The 25295-nt window shown below is 42.5% G+C and overlaps 1 protein-coding gene across 7 annotated transcripts in view; it reads right to left on the reverse strand.

The window, feature by feature from the left end:
- Nucleotides 1-296: 296 nt before the first annotated feature.
- The window catches only part of LOC118513455 (carboxypeptidase N subunit 2), a 202579-nt gene continuing 177580 nt past the window's right edge, over nucleotides 297-25295 (reverse strand). For 5 of the 7 annotated variants that reach the window (XM_036059221.1, XM_036059217.1, XM_036059216.1 and 2 more), the window contains 12 exons: nucleotides 18117-18518; nucleotides 13153-13313; nucleotides 12314-12639; nucleotides 12102-12245; nucleotides 11918-12022; nucleotides 11709-11835; nucleotides 11444-11640; nucleotides 11127-11282; nucleotides 9084-9230; nucleotides 8754-8922; nucleotides 8509-8637; nucleotides 297-6564 (listed from right to left, as the gene is read on the reverse strand). In XM_036059221.1, coding sequence (XP_035915114.1) covers nucleotides 6395-6564; nucleotides 8509-8637; nucleotides 8754-8922; nucleotides 9084-9230; nucleotides 11127-11282; nucleotides 11444-11640; nucleotides 11709-11835; nucleotides 11918-12022; nucleotides 12102-12245; nucleotides 12314-12639; nucleotides 13153-13306 — 1824 coding nt within the window. In that variant the 5' untranslated portion in view covers nucleotides 13307-13313; nucleotides 18117-18518 and the 3' untranslated portion in view covers nucleotides 297-6394. Of the gene's footprint in view, nucleotides 6565-8508; nucleotides 8638-8753; nucleotides 8923-9083; nucleotides 9231-11126; nucleotides 11283-11443; nucleotides 11641-11708; nucleotides 11836-11917; nucleotides 12023-12101; nucleotides 12246-12313; nucleotides 12640-13152; nucleotides 13318-18116; nucleotides 18519-25295 lie in introns of all 7 variants that reach the window. The other 2 variants (XM_036059220.1, XM_036059223.1) reach the window with 2 other exon arrangements.

The raw sequence follows: 25295 nt of genomic DNA on the forward strand, positions 1-25295 counted from the left end.
CCGTAAATATACCAGTTTATCGGACCAAACTTTGCTCAAAAGGACAAAAATAGGACTTGTTTTACGGGAAACATGAATCGAGAATATTTCTATAATATTTCAAAGCCCTGCAAAATGTATTTTAAAGTTTGTTTTATTCAATTTGTCTATGAATATAATTTAATCTAATTTTTAGAATCTGTGTCTTACACGAAGCAGCTTCACTCACCTTTACATATGTTAATGAATCTAATTCCAGTTCTTAGTCAGGCCATTCATTTTCGGATATAATTATTAAAAAAACATGAATTGATCCATTTTTTATACAAATACCATCATATAGTGGTAATGGTGGTGTGGTGTGAGAGTGTTTATTATTGTTTTTCCTCTCTCCTCTCTCTTCCTCTTGCGAGCCCACCAATTCCAATTCCGTCAGAACTAACTCATAGCACTCGAACGGAACGGCTTCGCCATGTAATTTCCCTTGCAAATTCCGTTACAATTGCACTTGCCGTTCCCGTGCAATGCTCGGGAACCCTGCGCGCCTTTTAACCTTCGCACGAAACTCTTGTCCGCATTGTGGAGAGGAAGGAAAATTTAACTGCAAATTGCGTTTCCAGTTTCCGTGGAATCGTCGACCATGTAATGAATTATTCCCTTAGCACGTTTCGCGTTTCTCGGGGGGGTTTAAACGTAGCGAGATGGCTGGTGGTTTACGTGTTTTTTGTGTATGTTTGTAAGGAAACCGTTTTATTACTTTTCTTCCAAAAACGGGGTTAATGATTTTGCACCCATGCACCCCCTACTTGTGCCTAGAGTTTCGCGGCCCTTTGGGGTGGTTAGCGTGGAAATGGCTTAGTACAAAACAAGAGATTCACTGCGGCACACAACAAAATGGTCATGTAGAAATAGTCACAATGATACAAACAAGAGACACAGAGAGCGAGAGAGAGAGAGAGAAAGAGAGTACGCTTAACCATGTAATACCGGATTTAAATAAAATCATGTCCGTGTTAATCGGTGTGTAAGTTAGCTTACCAATTCCCTATTCTAATCTTCGAGTCTCGAATTCTCTTTCCATCGGTTTGTTGTTTTTTTGTGTGTTAAATTTTCCGCTTGTTTGCGTCCACCCAACGCATTTTATACATAATTCCGTTTGTTTTTCTCGCTACATCATCTAGTAGTAAAATGGATTTGGGGCTGAATCTGTGGGGCTGGGAAATGTAGGGAAAGGATGGATCTTGATCTACTAACACGCATTATACACATCTGGATGATTATACACTCACAACTCGCACGCAACTCGTAATAAATCTTTTTTTTCCTTCCCCCTTTCACGGTTCACTTATCTACTTAAGCTTAAACCTTACTTCTATTCTTGTTTTGTGTTGCTGTGTGTGTGTGTTTGTGTTTTTCGACTTGCAAAAAACATTTTTTTATCGACCAATTTCGCTCTATTGCAATACTTCTCCCTTTAGTTAAAGTTGTCTTAAAACATTGCAACGTTTCGTTTTTTTAAATAATCTTTTCGGGTCCTATATTCGGGGGTTTTCCCGCTTTCCTGGGTTGTTTCGTGGCAGGGAAATTTTTTGTTTATTTATTTCATCGCTCCCCACGCTCCCTTTTCCCTTTCCCGATCCGTGCGTTTCGCGTTTTTGCGTCTGTTTGTTTGTATTTTAATTGAAAAATGTTCCCTTTCCGTGCAAACGATGCACTGCACAGCGTCTAATCCCTTTTTTGGCCCGTCCCCCCCTCGAATCGCACTGCTTTCACTGGTGGATCTCATTTCGTTCCCACTCGTTGTGCACTCGATTCGTCGGGTGGAAAAACAGCAAAAAAAAAATCAAACTTGTGCCGAGGAATGTTTGCTGCCTGTGCCTTGGGAGATAAAACTTTTTGTTTTGGCCCAGCTATTTGTACAAAAATTGAGTGGGTTATGCCACTACGGGGGAGTAGAATTGCGGGTGCTTGTATTATAAAATATGCTTTTTTATGGGCAAAATGCAATTGTGAAAGAATGCTTGAAAAGCACGAGCATAAATCACTCCTTCGAAACCAGTCTGTCAATTATCTGCCCAAATAAGTGCCTAAGGGTAGGCAACCGGTATGACAACGTAACCTTGTAATGATTCTATAATCAGCTTTTCCAGATCCCGGTTTCGCGTGTCTGTCACCTAAGAGATTTGTCCCTTTTTCGTTTCTTTTTGATGCATTGACGCCGATGTAAGCGAATCGCTTCGTCAAAATGCTATCCCTTTCGAGCTGATGATATAGTAGTGGCTTTATTAAGCCCAGTTTTGTGAACTCTCCCCAATGAAGAAACAACAAAAAAAGGCGGAGGATGATTTCCTAACGGGATGAGGATACCGGTGTCGTGCGTGTGCCTTTGCCCGGCTGTGTTTATCATTAATTTACTCTCACTTTTCGGTTACGCCCGCGACACATCACAATCCTTTTACCCGCCTGCCTGTGCCCAGGTTCCCCGGCTAAGCCATGATGTGTGATGGGATGATGTTTGGGGCGAAAGAACCAAAAAACCGAGCTCATACCAAACGAGCTTGGCGGTGAATATTTATCATGGTAATTAATTATACCTCAGCTTTCAGCGCGTCAGCGCGGCTTCTTAGCGAAAGTGGAGCTTTTTTCGGTTTTGGGGAGGGCAATTTCAAAATTAAGTAACCCTCCGCTTCACAAACCCTGAGCCGTGTGTTCCGCGGGGAGCAGAACGGTCGGCTTGAGCTCCAACGTCGCAAGCGAGTGAATTAATATTTTGATAAATTTAATTCCTCAATTCTGCGTACCCACCATTTGGAATTCGTCAGGAAATCCAAGAGCTTTCGTCGTTTCATTCAAAACAGGGAGCCGAGTCGGGCAGGGGGAGGACGCAAACAGGCGGGTGATGAATTTGCGTTACGGATCGTGGATCCGTAACTTTGTCGGAAGGGCTGCTGTTTTGTTTTCGAAATTCCGCCCATTCATCCGCTGCGCCGGCAAAGCTGCTGCTACCTGTGACAGAAGTTTTTGGGTGAAAATATTTTAGGAATTTTCGTTCGCTGCCGGCTGCCCCTGTTGGTTTGTTTGGTTCGGCGCGGAATGTAGCCACGTCTAATTCGTCTCACTTTTGCTGTCGGTTTAGTCGTTAGCATGATTGGTATGATTGTATGATGTAAATGAACACGCGCGGGCTATTGCATACCTTTAGGCGGTTCTGATGAGATGCTAGGATGACACTTGATAGAATTAGCTCAACATATTTTTTTCAAATCTAAAGAATTTTCATGAAACGTGAACCGAAAGAGTAGTACGAACCATCACATCAAAAAGTAACATTATTGACAAAAAAACCCCATCAAACCCAACGCTCTTATCTTTCGCTTCAAGAACCGCTAGCGATGGAAAGGTTCTTAGCTTTAAGCAGAAGTAATGATCCCTTTTTTGTTGCGTGAAGAAAAACGAATTCCGTTCCTCTCCGTTTCCTTCTAACGGCAATCAGCAACCCACTAGACTAGGCCATCCCATGCCGCATAGACCCATTCTTATTTACAGCAAACGATGACACTAATGTTGGTTTATGAGTGTGTTTTGGTGGATGGTTATTGCCGCTGCCAAAGGGGTTTTTGCCGATGGTGAATGAGAAGTCAATTGAATTAAATGTGCCGTGTCGGGAAGGACATTCGGAAGGTCGTATTCTGTCAACATGGTTATAAATATGGCGCTGTAAACGCTCACCATGCATGCCATGCTTGTCAGTAAAAATAAGTCCACTCCATGTAAGATACAAACTACTAGCGATGGGAACATTGACTTCGACGACGATGATGCACCTTTGCTAAGTGAAACACATTTCTACGTGTGTTGTGCGGTAATAGTAAACGAGCCGGAATAAATATCTCATCAAAGCGTTGCTACACCATCAGCAACGCTTTTGTACAAATACATATTGCCCTATATATCAATTCCTTGGGTGTAACTGTATCCTGTCCATAACACAAGTACCTGTCTATAGACAGTGCAAATGGCCTGCTGTTAGATCAATGGAATCACCCCACCCACAAACGGTTAGCACAAATCGTCAGTGTCCGTACCGGGCGGTGACATATTCCCACCATAGAAATGTTTGACCATTTTGTCTGATTTATGCAACACTCGCGCTCGATGTTTCCGCATCCACACTGTATTGCAGTAATAAATGTGGGCTTGCGGGAACCATCGCCAAATAAATAGGAAAAGTACTTTTAATCCCAGTTAAAAAAAACGAAGGAAAGAATTTAATACTCCGGTTGACATTTTCCCTGATGGCATCCACCAAAAAACGGAACACTTTTTTTTCCCCCGGGTTCTAAAACACGCAGTTCGGTTTGGTTGGCGTCGGCGGTCTCTGCTTAAACGGTTGGTGTGGAACTCCTCTTGCAGCGCGCTATTCCTGTTCCTGTTGTTGCTATTCCTGGTGCGGTCGGTAACCATCGGTAACATTATTGTGAGCGTAGCGGGCCCAATATACCACCGACAGTAACCGCTGCGGTTTGCCACCGTGTGTCGGAGTTTTATGTTGACAAGCGCCGAAAAAGAGGAAACAAAAAACCGCCACGCGTAGACGCAACAACATTCCGATGGGAACTCGCATTTGTTCTTATTGTGTGTTGGGCCACCGTTTCTAAGCCACCGCACCACTCTGACCGGGGGCAAAAAAATTTACCATCCTCTGTCACACATATATTTTACGATAGTAGCTAGCGACCGGCATCGCTGTCATAGTGCACGCGCGAATTGGCTTTGATACAGTTTTATTCGCGATTCGCGTAAAACGGTTTTTTTGCGCTTTTGATTGTGTTTTTGTTGTTAGGTGGAGTGGGGGGTGGGGGGGGGGGGGCTTTTTCTGTTATTCGTTCGCCCTAACCGATAGCTTATTGAGTAAACGAATGTCATCGGTAGATTTCGTAACTGATTGCATTTTTAAAAGCGGCTTTTTGTTTGGTTAGCTTTTTTGTGTGATGAACGCCCAAAATCTAACGGTTGCAATCGGGTGCACCCAGTCAAATTCCTGGATTCCTGAATGAAAAATTTGTGGTTTAATTGAAAACCAAAACGATCATACTCGGACATTGATTTTTGGGCATGATTGAATAAGGGAACTTTATAGAACTAAGCTCCGTGTCAGTTTCACTACCTCATCGCCAACATCAGAAGTACTTCCCCAAAACTCGTAGGTGTACGGAGTAAGGTTATAATCGCAAACACCGGGTTGGCACACAGGTCGTTGAATCATGTCACGGGTGTAAGCCAACATGCAAGCCAGGTCGGGTCGACCGGTAGGGATTTGGGTTGTAAAATTATAAACCCATCATGATTGTCATCGTGACAATGTGATGGAACAAGGCTTAAACCAACAGGCACGCTTGCTGAGGAAACCCATCAGCATCTGTTGAGTTGCGCGTGGGATCATACGCACAGGAAAAGGAAAAAAAACCACCCAACAAATCCTCCCCAAACGCACACCATTAATCTCGCGTAGGGATTTGGGAGGCGGCACCTCGAGGGCAGACGGCTTCGCCTTTACCGGAACGATGATGATGATTTTCCCAAATATCCGCTTCAAGAGCTTCAGCAGCAGCAGGATCAGCCACGGCGGCTGAACAAAAGGGATTTTTGACGCACGCACGCACGATCGAAAGGACGCTAGGGAGTCACTTGACGTTGGTTGGTTCATTTGACTGCGAGCAGCAAAATCCGAGGAAATATCGGGTGTGTTTTACGGGTGTGTGTGTGTGTGTGTAGTATGTACAAGTTGGATTCTCACGCAATAAACCTGCACACGTCACGGCTCCCTGTTGCCGATGGGAGTCAGAAATTCCCTCACCGTAAACGTTTGCAATCTGTCAACTTCATCGCTAAAAATCCGCCTGATTATAATTAATAACTAATAACACACTTCGCACGCATTCGGGTGTCCGCTTGCGCTTAGATTAAATGCTTCCCGTTTGACACGGATACAGCGTTTTTTTTCTTCCGAAGGGTGCTTCTTAATGCATAAAATTCACCTGACGTACATCGGCGTATCCGGATGATGATGATGACCCCGTCAGCGGGATGGAACTATTTACAAGTGCATGTGATAGGATCCAACCTAGAGCCCCGTATCGGTACGCTTTCGGAGGATGCTTTTCGGTGTGAAGGGCTTCGCAGCGGGACCACCGCCGGTCGAGGGTGCATCCGGTATCGGTATGTCGGCACTCTGCGATATGCTGCTAATGGTGACGGTTCGCGTGCTGTGCCCATCGGCTGCGGACAGCAGCGAATCCTTGGAACCGGGATGGCTGCCCGTTAGCTCGATCAGGGCAACAGTTTCGGCGACCGGATCGGGTGTCGAGGATGGCAGTAGCCCATCCGCCCCGATGCGGACCGCTGGTTCCGTTCGTTAATCGAACCGTTCGATGCTGGCGGGGGCCAGTTTGCCGGGCGGTGGCGGTGGTGGCGGGATGCACATTTCGTCGATCGTGCAGACCCGCTCGTTGTACGGGAACTTGAAGTTGATTTCGCTGCCCGTCGTGATAATGGGGGTTTCCGCGTTTTTCTCGAGTATTGTGTCTGGGGAATTGGAACGAAATGAACATTTTTGTTATTGCGACAGTATGGAAGAATTGCGACAGAGTTGCTTTAGTGATGACATGTAGTTCAATGTTTGTTACATAGAAGTGGTAGGACTTGTTGGCCTATTGAATGGTGGTACGGCATGGCAGTTTTAGGAGCAAATACTATAGAAACCAGAACTTAGAACTGATGATATTCTACTTCGCAGCATTCAATAACATACAAATTTCAATCTATCTATAAGTTATAATTTGTAGTGTATAGTTGAGAACTGTATTAGGGCTTCGTTTAATTGATCATAAGTGAAAAATACTCGAAATAATGTAACAATTCAAAACCAGTTCAGGAAGAGCCTTTCAGTCGGCAGCTCCTCTTGCTGATCCAATATCGAAGAGAATCGAAGTCGATTTCTGCATATCAATCGGTTGAATGTATTACTCCTGAAGTATCACTACTGACTGGTCTATTCTACCTTCCCTTATCGAGTTTTGGGAAAATAGGTCGAACATGCATAAACTAAAATAATATGTCACTTTCCTAAGGTTCCCTTTAGTCAGGCCGGATTAACGCTTTGTTGTAACGTTTAGAAGAAGCTCTACTCTATTTGAATAATATACGCATTTGAGACGTATGAAATAGGTTCCTATTCAAATGCGATCTGGAATTCTATTATGTATACTACTTTCTATTGTATTGGACGTGGACTACATAAGTTCTAGACGCTCTTTGTTTGATGCAGTATGGAAGTATAAGAGAATGCCATAGTAGCCATGATGCAGAATCTATTCAGGTGAATTGACCCATGGCATGCAGCTATGACATGACTGTTATGCATTTGATTTAAATGTCCTGCGTTAGGGAAAAATGTCTGCTCAAAAGACCAAGGTTATGCCGAGCGTATAATGACTTATGGGACTAATTAATACCTCGTAGCTATTAGTTGGTTAGCTATTACGAGTTGATACGAACAGGTTACGAGTTGGGGACTAAACGTATTCGTTCAAAGCTACAGTGCGTAACAAAAAAATAAGGCCACTAGATGTTTGAGATCAACTAGTCGGAGCTATTTATTTGTTTAACAAATTTAAAGAGTTGGAGTCGAAGGTTAAAAATGATGTTCTGCAAAGTTGTAGAGAATTTTTTTAACTTCCTGCACATGTTTAGCGGACTGTAATAGGGATATTTATTTTTCTTCAACATATTTTGTAGTTTTCTATTTAAAAAAATGGATCAAAATAAGCGTTTGACTCCCCTATAATTTCGTTCCAGGGTTTACTAAACATTTAGATAATGTTTTAAAAACGGTTTTAATATTCTTTGGAAGACTCTCTTGCTCCTTATGGCTTTAAAGTATTTTTTTTATAATTCTGATATAGGAAACAATTTTCAAACTAGTAAAAAAAAAACATTTTAATGTGCATAAAATATGCAAAAAGTAAAGAAAATGATTTTTTTAGAGTAAGAGAAAACTCATAAATTAGCGAACATCATTTTTACTTTGGTCTCCAACATTTCTAATTATTCTCAAAAAACAAGAGACCTTATTGCTGTGTTGTGCACTGTATTACCTCAAGACCTCTAAAGATCGTTGAGTCTTTAGAGAATTCTTGCTAATGTTTCTATAAAAGCGATGTAATAGGAAATTTAATTTTTTTCCGGTTTTTTTCCTGGTTCTACAATCTCAGGTCACCTGAGAGCCTGTAAAACAGTGCTTACAAATTTAAACCTTACAATTTTTCAAAGCATAATGACGTTGAAAATGACATTCTAATCGTTGCTACGAACGAACAGCACTAGTCTATAGACTCATCACTGTTCCTATCATTTGCGACCATGTGCGAGGACCAGCGAAAGCTTGCCGATGTACTTATAATTTTCTACCCGTCAGTTTAACTTACACAAAGCAGATGAAGTAAAGTTTAAGCCTCCCCTCCCTCTTACCTCGTTTATCCTCGTGCGTGTAATAGCGCGCCCGGTGCCTCGAGAGACAGAGCGCCGTGGACACGACGATGATGGCAAGCACGATGAATATGATCAGCCCACAGGCTGCCAGTATGCTAACGCTGCCCGCTATAATGCCGCACGAGTGGGAGATAAAACACAGAATGGCATATGTAAAAGCTAGCCGAGATTGAGATTCGAAAATTGCCCACCCCCTTGCCGATAAGCCCTTAGCTTTCGCTTACCTTGCTCGAGAAAGTTGTGCGATGTGCTGGCAGCATCATGATCCTCGTCCACTATCACCTCCATACAGTCCTCCACACCGTCTTGGTGCAGGCCGTCGATGCGCACCTCGCGAAGTCGTTCCGGTAGAAAGCAGCGTGGAACTTCCTGCCACGGAAGACGTCGGTTTAGCTGCGAGAAGGAGAACAAAAAACCGCCCAAGCGGGAAAGGAATTAGCGCTAAGCGGCTAACCCAGTGTTGAAAGAGAATGCCGATTTGGCTGTATTCTCTAATCCGGGCGTATCTTTGTGATGTGGACATATGCAACCTCGGCGATGCGCTTGTAACGTACCTTTTTCGTCTGTGTGATGAGCGGTCCCATGTGACACCAGTCGCATATCAAAGGGTTGTTCTCCAGCTTGACGTCGTCGATTCGTGCGAGCTGAGTGGCGTACCGTTCCGGGATACCGTTCAGCTGATTCCGGGACAGATCCAAGAACTGGAAATGGGAAAGTGGAGAGATACAAGATGTAAAATACACCACCTTGCTGTAGTGGAAAATCAAAAAGCTGACAGCAAAGATGAACAGCGTACGAGCGAGCGAGCTTCTTGCCCCATTTGCCAGGGATATCTCGTAACTTGCGATCGCTTTGATGCAATGCAATGAAACGGCGTGACAGGGTCATGCTCGCTGACAGGTCAATTGCTGCCAGTGCTGCTCGTTGTTTTCCACTGCCTGATTCGATTTGACTTTGAACGCGCTTCGGTGGTGGTTGACACTAGAAAAGCGATTTATGTTGTTTTTCACGTTGCGTGCCTTTTTGAGGGAAAAATCGGTTCGATCGTTTCGAGCGAGGCATTTTTTGCCCGCTAGTTTCGGATGCGATTTCCATTTCCGAAATTGATTTTCCATCGAATTTCACACGTTCTCAAGACTCTCCCGGGAAAAGTGCAAGGAATTCAAATTCAATAACTTCTTTATGTGGAAGAGTGGTTTAAGCGTTAAGTTTTGTAAAGAAACACCTTTTTGCATTTCAATGGCGCTCGGTGGTGTACGCTTGCAACTTGCCGAAGCTCAAAAAGCAATTTCTTTATATTCGCCTCGGTTGAAGTGCATTACCACCTGAAAATGGCATATGCAGGTGAAAAACGACATATTGCAGTATGGGCGGCGAAGGAAAAAAAGCCGATGTTTATCTTGCGGTGGTTTCAGTCTGTTTTTGCTTTGGCCTCTGTGTGTGTGTGTGTGTGTGTGTGTGTGTGTGTGTAAGTGTGCCTTTGATAGTAAACACAAGCACATGGTATAAATCAAATATTTCATTTTCCAGCTTGGTGTGTATTTAGTTTTTCCTCCTTTTCTTTTCAGGGAGCCTTTTCTACTCTCCAGCTTCCAAAATGCTTGTTTTTCGTGTGCCTATTTACGGTCGAAAATTGGCTTTTTCCGGAGGCAGCAGCAGACGTATATATCCTAATTCTTTCCCACACAAACTGCGGTGTGTAGTTTCGGAAAAGATTTGCGCATTTTTTTCTTTCTTTTCAACCCGTGTGGCATAGCTTAGCTACGTGAGTCGAAAAAAAGAAAGAAAAAACTAGCAACGCCATTTCGGTAAATCATATCCACAGCACAATGGGTCGGTTGATTGAGAATCTTGTGTGTGTGTGGAAGATTGAACGAGCCCAGCAAGAAGTAGCAAAAGGAAATCAAATACTAGTTTAGATTTGGGTTGCATTCCCGGGCGCTCTCGAATCTGTGCTGTCTGTCCCGAGTTTCAGTGATAAGATTTGAAGTAGTATACATCCGGTTTGCACCAACGGAAATGGTTCACCACGCCTTTGAGCTTCCGAGATGGTTCGGAGGGGTGTAAATTTGTACTTGAAGCAATGATTCTTTTCTACCATCATTGCCGGTGGTACGGCAACGTACAATCGTCGAGGTTTTGCATCATGAATCGCCGACAGATAGGTGATGTTTCAAAAACCCGGGGCAGCCTCGCCTGATTGTCTGTCTGCAGTGCAGCGGAACGCGCTGGATGGAAAATTGATCTCTCCTTAGTACCCGGTTCGCGGGTATTCATTCCGAGGTTATTTATCATTGTGCAAGATTGTGGGTTGCAGTTTGCGGATGTATAAAATTACGGCTGTTAATATTGATGCACGATCTTGTGCAGCTCATTGAAATGCTCGGTCTGTGGTGCGAACTTTCTTTTTCCTCTGCATCATAGAGGACCATTGTGAGTGAAAAATGAATCTGCCCCGCTGCGGTGCAACCTTGCAACGAGCAAAGCTGCCTGCCCATCGTCAGTTGTAGCGCATAAGAGTGATTACGGATAAACCCCACCCCCGAGAACTCCGCATCGTACCACCCGCGCGGAGGGTTTTTCCAGGGAAAACTTACCTTCAAGTGGTGCAATGGTTCGATGATTTGTAGCGTGATGTTATCGATATGATTGCCAGACAGATTGAGTTCGAGCAGATGCCGGAATGGGCTGAAGAGGTTCGGTGGCAGCGCACCCATATCGGCCACCATCAGCCCTTCGATGTCCTTTATGACCTAGGCAAATCGGGGTTGGTGAGAAGCAGAAAAGGAATATGTTTTGTGTAAATAAAAAAATGTCCTGCTGTGAGAAAGACATTTATTGTTAACGGGGTGCAATATACATACGGGCGACACCCCCCACCCAGGTATTGATGGGGGTGATCGCACATACACACCTGTATCGTGTCCTCCATTTCGCTCAGGTCCAGCTGCAAATTCCCACTAATGTTCAGTGTCTTCAGATTGCGCAGTGGGCGAAAGCAGGCCGGCTCAATGTGGGACAGCTTGTTGTACGAAGCGTCCAGATAGATAAGGCTGGTCAGGTTCTCGAACGCCCGGTCTGCGATCTTGGCCAACCGGTTACGGGAAACATCTGGATGGAGAGTATGGAGCGTTGTTACAAAGTTGCTACATTGACTAATGCTAGTGCTGCCCACTTACCGAGATATTTGAGTCCCTTCTGGGAAATGAATAGTTCATCGACAATCACTGACAGCTGGTTGCCGTCGAGGCGTAACTTTTCCAGATGCACCAAGTCCTTAAACTCTTCCCGGTCGAGGAACTTTATCTTTTGAGTAAAGAATAAATTGAAGTTAGTTTAAGCTAGCAAATAAGTTGTACAATTTGTGTTATCGTCGTCTAGCCCGTACCTGATTTTGACCCAAGTCAAGCTCCGTCAGGTGAGACAGAATGTTGTAGATCTGTGGGTTAATGTTGGACAGGCGACATCCTCGCACTTTGAGTGTTTTTAAATCCTGCAAGACATGGATAACCGTAAATGTAAGACACAAGATGGATATCGTTTTTAAGAAAAGAATTGGAAGATTGCCGTACCTGTACATCTTTGAACACTTCCGGTGGCAGATCGTCGATAGAGTTGTGGCTCAGGTCCAGGTACTTTAGCTTGGCCAGATGCAGGAATAATCGCTGATTGAACTCGGTGATGGAGTTATCGATCAGATGAAGTTTTTTCAGTTCCTGCCGATGAAGGAAAGCAGTAAATCATCAAGAAACCATTTGCAACCGCTACCATTTGCGTGTCTTACCTTCAAATGACCGAACGTGCCGCTAGCGATATTGTCCAACCGATTGCGGGATAGATCGAGCTCGATCAGATTGTCCTGGCCGCGAAAGTTTTCCATCGACAGCTGGGTAATGTTGTTGTGCGAGATGTCTATCAGCTTCAGCCGTACCAGGCCCCAGAAGGAACGATCGCCCACCGACGGTATGTTCGCGTTAATGATGCGTAGGATTTCGAGTTTTTTGAAGAACTGAAACTGTGGTCCCACGTTGATTGGGTGGCGCGTGTTCGAGATTACGAGTATCTCTACGTCCGGCTCGAAATGGGATAGTGGTGGGATGATCCATTCCACTGCGAAGCGGAGGAGAGTATGGGACAGAAATTGAAGTTAATTTTGTTAAAATTTGTCGCGGAGAATTGTATCTATTTCAAATGATATTTTACGAAACAAAGGTAAATGATTTAATAAGATATATACACCCCAACATTCTTTTATCATGTTCTGTGCATTAACACTACTTCAAAGCCACACCTTAAAGGCATTTCATGCCTGCAAATGATGATTGCACTAGCAGGTTCATTGCATTGCCTACCGATAATTAAGAACAAAAACACTCATATTGACGCATAGCTCTGGCTTTGAGAAGGATCATTCGTTGTGGCAGACGCGTGTTCCGTTTGCAAGAAACAGCCAGCCCCGAGGCCATTCATTTGTTGGCAGTAGACTGTTCTTTATTGTTTTCATTTGATCATCTTCGAACACCTTAAGGAGTGTGTTTGACTCCGATAGCTCCAACCCCCAGACGAGTGACTAACGAAGTGGTGTATATGTGTGTGTGTGTGAGTTTATTAGATTGAACATACCTTTGTTGCAAACCGCACTGTACCGTCCTTCCTTGTCACGCTCGCAGCGACAATCGTTGGGACACTTACGGGTTGCGTTGGCTGCCATTGTCCCGGAGACTAGGGCGAGGACCGTAATCAGTACCGTCGCTCGGATAGATATGTTTAAATTCATTGTGGTACTGTGGAGAAGATTGGAAGAGAATGATGGGTGTGAACAGGTTAGAAAAGTTTAATTTGCAAATATAAAAGAAAAAAAAACAAAACATTCGATATGGATGATGGCGTTCGAGTGGACAGTGCTGGACGTTGCAGTATGACATTTATTGAAGGTTTTACGTCATTGACCCACCGTCGTGCACCATATAAAGGATTGAATTTGTTATTTTAATAGAAACCTTTTTTGAAATAAATTTTAATAATAATCGTCGGTAATGAATTGCGTGGCCCCAAAGGGACAATTAGAACAATAGTTTTGCCTGCCATTCGCATGGTTTTAACATTAATTACATATGTTTCCCGTAGGTGGTACTTTGTGTTAGTAATTAAATGTAAACAAAAGGAATTAATTAAAAGTTGATTGGAAAGCCCATTTGAAGCACATTGAATTAGTTTTTTTTCTCTATTTGTTGCTCATAATGAAGAGCCGATTGATGTAGAATACAATATTCACAACAGGTTGAAAGACAATCAATCAATTTTCTCGCTTGTTTTAGTATTTTATTTTTAAATCAGTAGAAGCATTTGTGGTTGTTATACTGTAAATATTTTAAAGCTTTATTTTTCTCTTTGGTTTAACGATAGCCACCTCAGTAAACATTCTGCAGCTTAGTGTGATGTTTCGTTAAATTTCCCCAACGTCAGCAGTATGGAGCTCAAAGAATAAAATAAAAGCACAAAACATTCCCCCCGCAGTGGAATCCATAAATTGGTGGACGAATTTATGAACCGAGCCACAGTAAATCACCACGCTGAGAGAAGATTCATAACCTGCAGTGTAGCAGAGCAAGCTAAACAACATGCAATCGAATGTAAATACACACTGCAAACGCACTGTTTGTGGACCCACATAAATCGATGACTATTAATGTCACGTTTTATTACGGGCTCGACTCGAACTCCGGGGAACGGCACAGCACGGCAACGTGAACAAAACAGCACACCGAGTCACCCTAATTCCGGGCTTGCACACGGCGCTCCCCGATGGAGGCGCCTGGTGGTTCATGACGTTACCGGGCGTTTTGGAGGTGGGGAATAGGAACTAACTAAAACTGCCAACCGGCATTAACTTCCAGCAAAAGCTTGAGCATTCAATCGTGCACACTGTTGCGTCGCATTAAAGCAGCGTTGCAGAACGGGCCCAACAAATAAAATCGAACGAATTGGAATGCTGTCAAAAAGTGGGGGTGTGGAAAATCGGTTCCCGAAAGCTGGGTTTTGCTTATCCTACTTCGGAGAAGAGGAAAAATGCTTTGCATCTGAAAAGAATTTCACTGTGAAGAGGTATCGTGGCTTTTTTCTCTCTATTTTGCAACATAAGTTTAGGTCTTAATCAGTGGAGTTTTGATATGTGAGAGTGAAATCTGAGGCAACCACCAAGGACAGCCTTTTTCTCTCCCCCCCGTGAGGACATTTTGGGAAATCAGCAGTAAAACCGGTTTTCCCATTTTTCACTGTCCTCCCGGTCAACGGTGGATGGTCCTTAAATGGACAAGAGCATAAGTTATACATGCTCTGTTGATTCTTTCGCTCCAATCACTCTTAATTCTTAGGTCCCATTCGGTTCCGTTCCGTAGTTTACCTCGGCTCTGGGTTTTTATTTGTATAAGCTTCAAGCGGTGTAGTGGCTGGGAAAATGTTTACCATCGTAAAAGAATCATCGCTCAACAAGTCAGCTATTGCGAGAAGCCCGAAAAATCGCTACCGTCCCCGATTCAGCATCGCGTTGCTACGGGCCCGGAGATTCAGTTCGGTCACGATACAATCGTTCCTTATCCGATTTAATGTCGACAACTTTCACTGATTTTGGTAGAGAAAAAAGAGAGGGACTCGCCCAATCAGAACGATCGAATTTTCTTTGACAATTCCTTTCCCATTTTTCCTACAGCTTCTAAGCTTTCTCCAACGGGGTTTCCCGCCGTTTCGTTACCTTCGTGATGCGCCGTTAGAACATAAATTAGGCCTGAGTTTGATTTATATCGCTTTATTTAGCAAAAGCGGATCGGTTTTTTTGTTGGGCATGGCACACAGCACGACAGATACGGTTCTGATTTTTCAGTTTTACCTTCAGTTACTTCTGGTTGCTGGTGGTTGGCGTGTTTACCTTTACCCGAAGCTACAAAAGGTGGGTGCGTACTCGTGCGTTACAAGTTAGCTAAAAATCTGTCTGTCGGCTGTCGAACCCCGGTCGAAGCGATGGCAAAGTTTTTGATCGTGATGGAGGTAAAAATATTACTAACGTTTGCCGTGGTGGTGGAACGGATTTAGATTTAGATTGGTTTATTTACGGTTCAACGATTGCCACTGGAAGTGTCAATATTTGCTATCGTTTTCGATCAATTTGCTCTGTAATATGGCGGTGGCGTACCGTACCCATCTGTAGACGGATTGATTGATTCGTAACGATGTATGATTTATGGTATACAAGTTGACGTTTTTTTGTAGCTTTATAGAGTTATTGTAAAATGAATTGCAATTCTTCAATTGATACGTAAATATGATGAAATACTACAGCTGCACTGTAGATAAAACTCGCAGTTATTTACGTCTCAATTGTACACTATGAAGACTTGTTTCCTCTTACAATCACTCAATTGATTAAAATCAAACACTAGCTGGAATCGTGTGAATGCTATGCTGTTCGAAAAACGTCACCTGTAGTGCCAGTGGAGATTGAAAATGGCAGGCTGCGTTTCAATATTTCATTCGCATCGAGACAGATCGGATGAATGTGCGTAGGATTAGGTTTTTGTACCGTAAGCCGCAATCAGTGATGGAATTGCTTCAGGAATAATGATATTGCTTTCTAGTGGTGCAATGATTTTCAGTAGAAGTGTGTGAAGTGTGCTCTTCTCAATTAGTTTAATGGACGTTGGACGTTTGGTGTTCAAAATACCTTAGAATTCTTAGAATATACTTCTAAGACTTTTAAATATTTAGAAAGATAATTGACTAAAAGAATATGTTGCCGATTTGAGAAAAAAGTCTCAACCCGAAAGAAAATCTTTCTTAAAGCAGTCTCATAATCCAAAACCCAACCGTCGTCTCATCTTTACGGCGAATATTTCTTTGTACATTGATTTTGTCTCGTCTCGTTGTGCTGTAAGCAAAAACTGTTGCCACAAGGACAAGCACTGGCTACCAAAGTTCATTTGCTATGATGTTTCATAACAGCATTAAATCCCAAGCAAAGAAAATCCTTATGCTAGAACAAGCACCACAGTCCGTTTGTGTCATTATCTGATGTTGAGTGATAATAAAGAGAGAGAGAGAGAAAAAACAGCCAGCAGACGGTGAGCAAAAGTTGTGGAAAAAACTCCTCGGAAATATGTCGAACCCCGGGGTGGGTAAACCCCGTAAGCAGTCATTGTAGCCTGAGCGAGATTATGAAATGAGGTTTACTTGGGAGGAGAGAGTGGAAGCATGGCGGGTACAGTGGCAAACGGAATGAGGTGCAAATTATGAGTGTTATCGAAGAAAAAGATTCGATTATTTGCACTGACTTAAGACTCCGTGCCGGCTGACAGCTGTTGCGTTGTTGTGGCGTTGTACTGAGAAGGGACAACCATTTTGCCGCTACAGTAGCTGCTCTACCGTCGAAGCTTGCATGTAAAATCGTTCAACGGAAATGTTAGGTTTTAGCAGTGTGGTTGTGCTAGAGTGAGTAAGTGAGGGCAGAGAGGGAAGGAGATAAACAAGAATCAAAAGACATCACGACGAAAAAGCCACAAAAAACATTTTGCCATTAAACATATTAAGCAAGGAACGTGAAATCTGTTGTGCTTCGGTTGAATTGAAGAGTGCTATGAGCGAAAGCTTAGTGATTTTTGTGTTGATTTGGGGTACTTTTTTAAGAGTTAATGATGGTTGACGGCAGATTTATGGTAAGTAATAGTACGATTAACTCTGACTTGTCTAAGAGCACAGCTAATCACGAGTATTTAAACTTTATTTGAGCTCATCGGAAAAGCTATAACCGAGAGACAGAGAAAGTAACCGCTCGAAGATGTTGGTGTCTATCGTTCAATCCGAACCATCATCAGCAATTTTCCCCAACAAAAATGTCCAGCATAGAAAGTCTATATGAAATAAACCATCAAATAAGCCCTGATTCTGACAGTCTTCCGGCCAGTAATCGGCGTATAATGTATAATGAATAATTAATTTTGAAATTTATTTATTGCCTTACTATTTGTCAAAAATAAGCACAGAAATAAGAAAAGACAATTAGTTGACAATAAGTGTTTCAACCTTCCAGATATTGTAGTTTTTTTTACAGTGCTTGAATTATTCACAGCTCTACAGCCCATTGCCTATATTTAGGCGTCTTACAGCTTTTTGTTATTGTGTTATTTTACTAACTAGCTATAGCTTAATTTAATTGATTCTTGTCAATTGAGGGTTGAACCTAATTTTAAAAGTCGTTTCAGTAAGTTCGTTCAAAAGTTTAAATGTAATGAATTTTGTATGATTGAATAGCACTCTGATGCAATCAAATAATCCATTGCATTCATTCGAGTAAACATTTTGAAATTTCAAAGTAATGTTTGCATCAAGTTGAACAACGGGAAGTGTACGTGTTTGGAGTTTAAACGTCTAAAGTCGAATAGCTCTCATGTGAAGATTAAATGTAATTTTTTTTGAGTGATTGCATAACTTCAGGCGTCACCACTTCAAACACAATGAAAGTTAATAAAACAGATAAATATAAACTTGCTTTTTGGCTTCTTCGAGACTAATAAATCACATCCATCTCGTTTACATACCTGTTTTTTTTCTAGAATGCGGATTTAAAAGCTGTGATAACTACGGTTTATTGTTTCACTTAACACTGTTGTCACTTAAACTACTTCAAATGCCGCTTCGTTTGAGTTCACTCTAAAATACCAGACGTCAGTCACATAACCCCCAACAGCATCATTGTACTAGCTTGCAGACACAAGTTCATTTACGGATGCATCACCGTGTTTCACTTTTGATCGGTGCACACACATGCAGTAGCGGGCACAGGCACACATACGAACGGAATTGACAATTGTGTTTGTGTCGTGCAGTACGTCCGATGATCATCGGTTTCATTTGCGGTTTTGGGGCTGGGAAACTGTTCTGCTCGTCGTCGTGAGTTTGGCTGGATGTCGATCAGATCTGTTGGTGGTTGGTGTTGGAAGCTGTAAGGAAAAACAAGAGAAAGTTGTTGTTAGCAGTCGAAACTTGATTGATAGGGTTATGGATTTTTACTGAAAATTCATTGCCCATTTTTGCTTCATACAAAAATGGGAAACATGATATTTAAGATGTACACTGGGCTTTATTATTTATGGAAAATTTTCATTTCTGCAAAAGAATGCTTTCCAGTTCAACGCTGCGGTTGGTGTAATAATTTCTCAAAATTACAGTAAACATGAAGCCCATAAACTGCACCGAATGTTCGAAGGAAGGAAGCATTAGAGTTGCAACCTTGCTCGGAATTTTTCCTCATAAAGCTTAAGCTCTTTAATGCTAACTGCTTCATCATCCAAATAATGCGCAGTTGTATTCTGATGTAGAGTTTTATGGCGAGACTCTCCGCCAGATGCAACTGTAGGCGCACGAATGATTTAGCTAATGATTGCCGTCGTTGCTGGGCTTGCGAGCTTTAAGAGGGCAATAGGGGAAGCAAAAAGGGCACCATTTCAGTTGTGGATGTAATATTTTTACGACGTACATCGTAAAGCTTAACTTGTACACAAATGGTAATTTTCATTTCCAAATGTTATGGAACAAGACGGCCAAGAGGGTTGTTGAATGTAGCTTCTTGCGATTGGAGGCAATGCGATGAAGTCGTTGTTTTCTTTTATTTTGAAAACAATATCGCATATTGTAGAAATTTTTAGTGAAAAAGTGTTTATAAGGCTTTAATAGCCGCATCAATCAATCTACGCAGGATTGCTCTCAATTTTCTGCTACGCACACCTCTCAGCCGCATGTTGAAAATGCATTTAACTAATTGTTTTAGCTATTCCAAATTGGTTCACTGAGCAGTGGGCTGTTTTTGCTGCAACCGATCCCGCAAGCTTGAGCCATAAAACTCAACCTCCCTCTTGAAAACCGGCAGGGAGTGCGTGCAAAAAATAGCCACTTAACTGGCAAACGGTAACACTTTAGTGCCAGCGGCAGACCTGCAACAATTCTTCGAATTGGCTGTTGACCGCTGCGTTTCTCCCTAGCTTTAAGCAGAGGGGTTTTTTCTGTTCAATCCCCGCTGATAGTGCAGTTCCAGTGGTCGTTCTAGCCCGTTTGCCATTTATTAAGTAATGGCAAGTACGAGGGATTGTGCACAATGTTGGAAATGATACTTTGGACAGGGTAGGGTCGCTTTATATGTTTGCGAGAGAGAGTTGGGGACTAGAAATCTGTGCTGCGTAGTAGCTATTCGATAAGCTGAAATTACTAACAAAAAAAACGAGGGGAATTTTGATTGTGGATTCGTTCGGAGGTGATTGTTGAAATGTAGCTACAAATTTATGGACGGTTTATGATAATGCCAAGTGGTGGTGGTAAAGCGAGGTAAAAGACTCGAGAAGGCCCCCCCTAGAATCTTTTGTGTGCAGCACTGTGGCCTGTCATTTTTGTTGTACAGTGGGATTTCTGTATGGTCAAAACCCATTTGATGTAAACATTGTGCATTGTTCCTTAATACTTTTAACAGACAGCGAGTAGAACTTGATACAATACATTGTAACAAGTGGTTTGAGATTATGAAATTCTTATGTTTCCTCCTTTTCTGAATATCAATGCAAGGTAACAAGTATTCATCGAATTACTGTTCCGTTACCGTCCGAGAACGCCGTGCATGTTTTAGGCCCGATTGTTCACCCCTAGTGCGACTGAAAACTAGTACGAAGCCCCTGTAACCCAAACTGAATGGCAGGGTTAGCGGAGAGGGGATTTTAATCAAATAATAACAATATTTTATTCGACTTTCTTCAACCAATTTTGACCACACTGAAAGCACACTGAAAGCTCACTGTGAAGCTCTCACAACGTGTACTGCGGATGGCATACCTTTAGGCGTAAATCCTACAGCGCCTAACAAATTTTGTCAGGGGGGGCCCTTCTCGAGTCTTTTACCTAAAGCGATAGTTAAGTTAAGCCAGCCAGTAAATTGGATGCAGCGGGGAAAGTCCAAGCTACAAGAATCTTTGAAATTCGGACTATCGTTGAAATATTTACACGAGCTCTAGGTATGAGATTGATTCTGGAAAACTGACCAGTTTTTTTGTGAAACAAGGTATAGGTTTTAATAAATTCCATGGCAAGTTTCAACTCTTTCGAATCCTAACAACGGATCGTTTCGGGGTTTTTTGTGTTTCTACCGTTGTTATTGTAACCCATCGTATTTTTTTTTAATGGAAGCATTAGATTATTTCATGGGTTTGTTCATTACTCAAAAAATTGGATTCGTTCACTTTAAAAATAAAGTTAGCATACATTTAGGCGTATTCGTCGAAATTACTCCTAAAGGTATGCAATAGAATTTACATTTTAATTGTCACGCTTGTTGAAATTTTCAGAAATTTAACGAGAACATTTAATGCAGTTTCAGGATTCTAATCATCCTTCGGGTTTGGAAAAAAACCTTCCTAAACAATTTTTTTTTAAATCATTTGAAGGCAGAGCAATTTAATCGAATATAATTGTCAATGGTTGCCAGGTTAGGAACAGATGCAAGTACTGTGGACAGCTGGTGTTTCTTTATAAAATACAAATCAAAACAAACCTTCACTGGTTTAAAAACAAATCACTTCAGCAAATAAATCAGACGGTAAAAATGTTAACACATCCCGACGCCCGCCTTACCTTCTTTACACCCTTTTGTCCAACATTGGTTGTACGGCACAGCCAACGCAACATTCTTGTGGAATAATTTATCGGCCACCGAAGAATAAATCTTACCCACCATAATCTCTAATAAATCATGCTCATAAACAAAGGATTGATTCGGTGGCTCGCAGCAACGTTCACGTCTACCGCCCCCCCCCCCCCCCCCCCCACCAAAACGGATGCTGCTCACCCAATGTACACGTACTTCACCCGTGCTGCTAATCATTATTATTCTGCCAGCCACGCACAAATTAGTGTGGTGTGTTTCTTTCGCGTGCGAAGAATTTATGGAGTGTCGAAATCGAAACCAGCGAAAAGGTGACGAGGTGTTTTGGAAATGAATTAGCCGCGCGATTCCGGGGGAACGTGTGTGGCATTGCGATGCACGGCCCGCAACCAGATGATTGGCCGACGATGTCTCGCTGTGGTGCGAATTGTTTTGTATGTGATACGCTTTCCGATGCCGGTGCCGATTGTGACGTGGTGTCGTCGAGCCCGGGAGTCTGGTCCGGCTCGGAAGGTCAGACTAGATATGGTCCGTTAAGCTCATAAATCAGCATAACAATCAATTATCGAAGGGGCGGTCAATTAGGGAAGGTCCCGAAAAGCATAATTTTCGAATGGCCGCACACACGCAAGCACTCTTCGAACCCGTGGCAGATTATTGATGATTCGAGCGCGCAAAATATGCAACTGATTGGAAAATGTGTTTGATTTGTGGGACGTGAGAGGGGGTTATAATGGAAAGGGAACATATTGGCAGGGCTTTGCGGGATTTGGTTGCTTCTAAGAATGAATAATTTTGTTTGTATAATCCTCAGTCAGTCAATTGAGTCCTGTTTTAACCATGTTTTATTAGCTTCATGAGTAGAAGATTGAAGACAAAAATTGTTATTTACCATTCTAAACAATAATTGCTACACCTTTTCTACAACTCATACCAAGAAGAGAATGGCAAACTGAATAGAAAGCTTCAAATTAAATTGCATACCTTTGGGGGCTATGCCTGCTTACGCCTGAAGCTATGCAATTTTACAATATTTATTTCAAATTTCTTCTTTTCTCTTGCTTCAGTGGGTTCTTAGCCAACAGTAGCAAACTAATAAAGCAATAAATTACCGTCTACTTTGATGTTAATCCAACGCCACGCGAAACACATTACTGTTTTCCTTACATTGTCAGGCTTTAAGGTGGTTTAAGGTAATTAAAATCTTTTCCAACCCCCTTCCTAACCAACCCTTCTGCCGCTAGGCATTCACTGCAACCCGTGCAGCCTACAACGCACCACAAACCCGGAAATAATAACACACCGTGCAGCCACGCGCTCCACGACGCAAGGCCCACTCGGTTGCAAAACAAAACCAAACCAGTGCAAAAGCCCACAACCCAAACCAGTGACGCCGTTGATGGAACCGTTTAATTATCCTACCACCATTTTTCACCACCAATCTTACCACCGCCCGATGTCTGGTTGTATCAAAAACAAAACAACAACAAAAAAACTGGAGGGAAAAACACGATGTTTTTCGTCCGGATGGCGAAAAATTGTAACCAAAACCATCAAGCGCTCGTTGGCGTAGGTAATTAGGATGAATTTTCATTCCGTAAGTAACGCCACCTCGGGCGAGGTTGGCGAGGAAAAGCATGCGTGGATCCGTACGGGGTCGTGCATTTTGGGGTGAAATCCCGCTCGCTCTTTTCACCACTTTCTGCACGCGGACTATCCAGAAGAGGATTGCTTGTTGAGGTTGTTTGTGGCGGTGGTTGGCAAGCGAGCGAGTGTGGTGGGTTAAAAACACGAATGACATGCTTTGACTAACAACATTGCTATTATATTTTTGTCTGCCCTGCACATTTCCACGCGGTGACGCGCCCACCAGTGTATTTATGCAAAATCGGGACGCGAGATTTTGTTAGCTAAAGAGCGTACATAATTCGTCAATTAGTTGCGGACACTCAGACGGCCGGATCGTCGGTGTTTTCGGATGGGAGAATGTTGATAATTTATGGAAAAGCAGGAGGATAGCAAAATTGGGATAAAAACGAGCAAACGAAACAAAAAAAACTATATCATCGTGAGCAAAAGCTCATCACATTGAATATTGAATCAATTAGTGTCAATTATGCGATATCTATTTGGGAGTTTTGCCGAGTGGCTACCAGCTACGAACACTATCATTGTGTGGAGGAATGTTTTTTAAATTTTAATATCTACATGCTCGGGTGAAAAAAAAGGTAAATTATTCGATGCTGGATAGAAAGGGCCATTCCGAGAACGGATATTTATTGGAATGTGCAATGTTGTTGAGTTTTTGTTGGTGAGTCCTCCTAGTGGTCGGTGTGGTTTCAAATCTACCACACTCACTCACGCACATCACACACAATCACAAGTTTAATTGAGTTTATGTTAATTAATTGATAAAATGCGCCATTTCGAAATGGCTGGTTTGGTGGACATTATGCAACTGTTCTTTTTCACATTGAAACCAATTACATTTGAGGTTGTTTTCGTTTTTTTATTCCACTCTTGTTAAATCTTGTTTGTGGATATTGATTAATGAAAAGTTAATGTTTGTGGCCGTATGTAACATGCTGTATAAATCACTACCGAAACACTGTTTTACTATTGCAACAGCTATTCGTCACTCGGCTAGCTTCTATGCTTTCGTAGCATTAAATTGTGGTTCATGGTTGAATCGATTGTAGCATCATAACCCCCCACGACGGGATAAATAACTGTACACACAACCACCAACACAACCGAACCGCTCGAAACGATCACGACCGGAACGGTTAGATCATCTGTCAGCATAATCACTAATTAAATGGTAACAGGATAACCGAACGCGCACTAAAACCCATCCTGTGATCGCAAATGCAATCGCCGCAACTGCGTACGTGCCCCGGTGTCGGTTTTATGCTGCTTCAACAGACAATAAGTCTCAGACGTCTCCAGGACGCCATGTGTGCCGAAGAGAGCACCACGGTGTAATTGTGTTATCCGGGCGGGGGTTTGGTTCTTGTTCTTATGAGAATTGGGCTTGTCGTTGGGGCCCATCCGCAAGATGACCTTTTTCTTTCTTCACTTGATGTGCCTTTTTCCACTTTGTTTGCTGTTCATTTGCCACGTACCGATGTGGCACGATACGCTGAATGGGGAAGCTTACGTGAGCGAAAGTTGCCATTTGTAACCGGGCGAGGCTTTCCGGAAAGGGTCAAGCAGTCAAGTGTTTCAAACCTACCGATTGTATTGATTGTGCTTTCCGAGGAAATCCCTAATGTGGATGGATTTTTGGTACGAAGGAAAGAGTAGCACGGGGTGCAATCGAAGGCAACCGACGTTTCGTGGGTAAATGAATTTGTCAAAAATTAGTTGTAGCGGTGACACGTGACTGGGAAATGGTTGGACAATGAGTACCAGATGTGAGGCTTTGTAAATGGTTGAAGATTTTTCCTGGAAGGCATTCGCTTTAATCAATAAACTATCGGAAATATATTCCCACGAAAAAACTGGAATAGAAATACATCAAACTAGTTTGTTCACATTTAATCCAACTTTTTCGATCTAATCACGTTGCTTTTCTGTGATATTTCAATATAAATTTTCCGTGTCAAATATTCACTTTTTGTACATATACATACACACACAAACCGTCGCTTGAAGTGTTGTAGTAAATATTCAATTATTTCTCAATTGTTTTTTGAAACTCAAGATGCTGCTGTGTAAGTCCTTGGATTTAAATAAATAAGTCATTACCCTGGGTCCCCAGTACCCCTACTGTGCGGTACCTCGGAATTACACTAGATAGCAACCTTACATTCAAAGCTCATATCGAAAACCTGAAATCTAAAACATGCAGTCTTCTACTCAGTCTATATCATCTTATCAAAAGACGGTTCACTCTTACAATAGAAAGCACACTTATCCTGTACAAACAAGTTATACTACGTGCAATTCTATATGGATCATACATCTGGGGGTCATGCTCCAGCAGGAGTATGCTTGTTGTACCGCGAATACAAAACAAATTTTTGAAAATGATCCTCAATCACCAGCCAAGATACCGCAGAACACAGCTTCA

Source organism: Anopheles stephensi, chromosome 3 (genome assembly GCF_013141755.1).
Source record: "Anopheles stephensi strain Indian chromosome 3, UCI_ANSTEP_V1.0, whole genome shotgun sequence".
Lineage (NCBI taxonomy): Eukaryota > Metazoa > Arthropoda > Insecta > Diptera > Culicidae > Anopheles > Anopheles stephensi.